At 32.4% G+C, this 4073-nt stretch overlaps 1 protein-coding gene across 1 annotated transcript in view; it reads right to left on the minus strand.

Moving 5' to 3' along the window:
• Positions 1-4073, minus strand: part of LOC119592989 (arf-GAP with dual PH domain-containing protein 1-like) — a 22670-nt gene continuing 18597 nt past the window's right edge. The window contains exon 8 of the mRNA XM_037941873.1: positions 1-3508. Within this exon, the coding sequence (XP_037797801.1) occupies positions 3444-3508 (65 nt within the window). The 3' untranslated portion in view covers positions 1-3443. The remainder of the gene's footprint in view (positions 3509-4073) is intronic.

Here is a 4073-nt window from a genome sequence, read left to right on the forward strand (position 1 = left end):
TTTAATCTACAATAAATGTCTGTGCTATGCTGACTGAAAACAGGCTTGTACACGACATCTCCCTATCAACAAAAATAACCGAGATTCGCTGTACACTCTTAATCTAGCAACAAGGCTATCCAGTCATTCTCCAGTTCACATTTAAACAAACTTTTCCAATTATAGGAAGAACATAAGATGGTATTTCTTTACATGTGAAAAGTCTAATCCTTATAGATTATGTACCTGGCACCTTACACATAGAAAAAGGCGAAAACTGTGAATAGAAGACTATTCCTTGTATTATGGTAACACAGAAAATAATAGTCCTGAAAACATTGGTGTAGTTCATAAAAAAGTAACATGCTTATACTCACTAAGACAGACATTAATACTGCAAAGCTTTAAGAACCACCATAAAATATCTGATAAGCTGACAGGTTTTAGAATCTTAGGGTCTGTGCGAGCATTTATCACCAAATCATGTTATAACATTATCAAAAAATAGTGGTATCTTCATATATATTTATGTCACCAACAACAGTAACTTTACAGTAACTCCACAAGAATTAAGATGTAGTTACTAAATAACAACAATGAGAAACAACTTTCTTCAATACATCGAGATTACAGAGAAGTAATGCAATGAAGTCCTCTATTACAAGTTTTTGAGCTGTCATTAAATACCAGAGACAATATCTCTTTTTTTTCAATATTCTGTGATGACAAGCATAGTAGGACATAACAGTGGCATCTCACTTTTAATCTGCTGTCCTTTTTTTTGCTTTTTTTCACAAACTTCCTGCAATAACTCCATAGGTCTCTGACATACAGGAATTTACATGACATGAAACTTAACCTAAGTGAGATTCTGTAATTAATTTTCTAAAGGAAAACCATAATATCCTCATTATATGGGACTGGCTAGACTCAAATCCAAAAACTTGCAAGATGTACACTTTAATCTCTTGCTTTGAAAATTTTCCTTTAACAAAGTACAAGAATCTAATGTTCCATCCCATAAGCAAAGTTTATGCATAATCTCTAAATATCATCTCCTTTCATTAGAATCAACTTATTGCTTAATTACAAAATGAACAGAATATTCATTAAGACAAATGCTAAATGGAATTTAAAGCTCCAGTCTTTTAGTATCAATACTGGTAGAATCAGTAATTACATTAGTGATTCACATTTCCTCACCACAAATTTAAGCTACCATCCACAGCTGGTTCAACCCCAAATTATTGCAAACATGTGAACATTACTGGAAGAACATTTTTCTCCAAACAAAAAGGAAACAAATATCTACATAATCAACCATTTGACATATATTACAAAAATGGAACTGGAAACAAAAATCTTAATTCAGTAAAAAAAAAAATGCCTTACTGCTGGGACCACCTTGAAAGCCATCAGGTTTCATTATACTTCATAAGACTTACACATTACAATTGGCCATTTTAGTGAAGCAAGAGCTGATAACAGTGCTTTACATACAAAACACATAACTTAACAACAAATTCTCTTTCCATGTATTTCTCTGATCATTATTGTCAGTTGATTTCAGATTCTGATATACCACTTATGTCTAAGCATTACATACTGTAGCTGAAATAAATATATCACAGATTTATAACTGTGTACTGCACTATTCTACTAACTTTAACCTGGACATTTGCTGGCTACTGTAAAATACTAATAGTTACGAGAGGCAAACTTAAGTCCTATGTCCTTGAATGAAATGGCACCATAGATTTTCTATTACACTATGATAAACTGAAAACTGGTAAATTACTTTGATTGTAGGTTCTGTATCTTCTACTCTGATATACAAGAAGTCCCAACTTCCTTGTATATCTACCTGATCTCCTATTTCATGTCTCTAAGCATCTTGTGTCTTATTCTTACACTGTCTGTCCCTCCGTCTTCTAAGCCTCCAATCTTTCTTTCCTTCTTCTGGAGACATAAAAATATATCCCAGAGACATATTTGCTGTTAGTACATACTGCTCTGTAAGTGGGTAAAAAAATGCATGGCTTCTTCATCATTTTGTTCGTGAAACCATACACAGTAGAAGACACACACAGTAGAATTTGTAGGAAGATATAACAGCTAGAGTTAAAAAAGAAAAAAAAAAATGTACATAGCATTCAGAGCCAGATATTTTTACTCATTACATTAGAGCCCTCCTCAGGAGCATGAACAAAAAGAACTGGATCTCTTTGGTGTTTTCATCTTCAAAGGAATCTAGTAACTGGTGCAAATATCGTGGATTTTAGTGTTAAATTGGTATGTCTTTTTACTTTAGTTGTTGATTTCAAGATGGTGAATTTTCAAGTAAATTTCCAAGTTCCAAAAATGCATATGAACTAATCACAGTTCAATTCCGAATCACTATATATTTGTCAGAGGTTAGAAGTAATATTTAACTTCCATTTCTGAGTTTAGTTGGCCCTGTTAGATCTTTTTTTTACATCTTTGCAAAACTCTCCCTCCATTACTACCAGTAAGAGTTTACAGGATGATTAAAAATAATTTACCTTATACTCAAAATACTGTAAATGTGAGCATTCATACCTATATATTCAGAGTCAATGCAAATTATTTATATCAGTTATCATTATATAAGGAGACAGGGGATAAACAACAGCTATTCCATGTACTTAACAGTTAGCAAAGAGATTCATTGTAAGACTTAAGTCAAAGAAGGAACCATCTGGGCTTGAAAATTAAGAATGAAACTATTTTTGAGCATGTGAATTTCACAGATGAATTCTTATCATAAAAAACGAGACATAACATTTTGTACTCTCAAATTTCTTATCAAAACAGACCTCATTTCCATCAAACTTAATAATAATAATTTTTTAAAAAATGCTGAAAATTACCTCTAGTTTCACCTTCTCCAACAATAATCTCTATTCCAATCAGTGTAGGATTTGTTCCACCTGTTTTCTGCTCACACGAGAGAGCCCAAAGAGAGGTAAATCTGTACCTCAATATAACCAGGTGTGGAAATTCCCTTGCAAGAATGAAGGGAAAAGTAACTATAACATATTTTTCCTTCTATCTTGCATCTCAGAAAAAAAAAAATCAAGTAGACAAACTATGGATATTGCATTGCAGTTGATATTCCCAACAGTGGAAAATTTTGTCAACACGTATCTTTTTGTTGATACTAGTACGAGAGCTATTTCCCTTTCATACTAGCTATCCCTTAAGCATTTCACAAAGTAGAAATTCAGCCAATAAATAATGGAAAAATAGCTATGAAAATCTTTAGCTGTACCTCAAATCATAGGCAAACATTCTGTTACAAACAACATGCTTATGCCTCTCCATTCTCTTCAGATCTCAAGTCTTGGATAACTAATATATGACAAAACTCAGTCTTGAATGGAAACAAATGATCTTTAACAGAAGTGTATACTTAAAGCCAAAAATGGACGTCTGCTCCCTTCTCAGCCTAAACTGAAGATGTCTAGGCTAAATTTTCCAGCTCTTTTGCGCACCAAGTTGACTGCCACTGAAATGAAAGAGCACAGTATTAAAAGATTTTCAGTAGTGACCACCAATATTTAAAAATATATATGCATAAATAAGGCAAATCAAATAATTTTAAAAAATACATTAGAACAAGTACTGCGATGATTTAAAAACAATAAAAAATATAGCAAGAATAACTATCCTATCTGACCATATATAAATGGATGCTTACCTTTAAACTATACTGCATGCAGTTATGCCAACACAAAGCCACACACAATAGGGCTAAAACTTATGCATGCAGTTCAGAGTTCTCCACCATAAATAAGAAACAAAGACTCCAGCTTTTATTTCTATGAACTATATTTTGCTTTTTGTAAAAGGGCCCATCTAAACGACATGTGAAAAAAAAAAACTTTTGTATCATTCAAAGACTTATCGATTAACTTAATCAAATGTTTTCACTAATAATTTTCTTTTTTTGAAGGGGCATGTCTTTTATTCATTCAGACGTAATATGTTTGTATTCAAGACCGGATAACCATAAAGTAAATTTGTATTCATTCAAAGGGACTGTCAGTCTTCAGTATTCATTTCTTTACTTA

The sequence above is a fragment of the Penaeus monodon genome, chromosome 31 (genome assembly GCF_015228065.2).
Source record: "Penaeus monodon isolate SGIC_2016 chromosome 31, NSTDA_Pmon_1, whole genome shotgun sequence".
NCBI lineage: Eukaryota > Metazoa > Arthropoda > Malacostraca > Decapoda > Penaeidae > Penaeus > Penaeus monodon.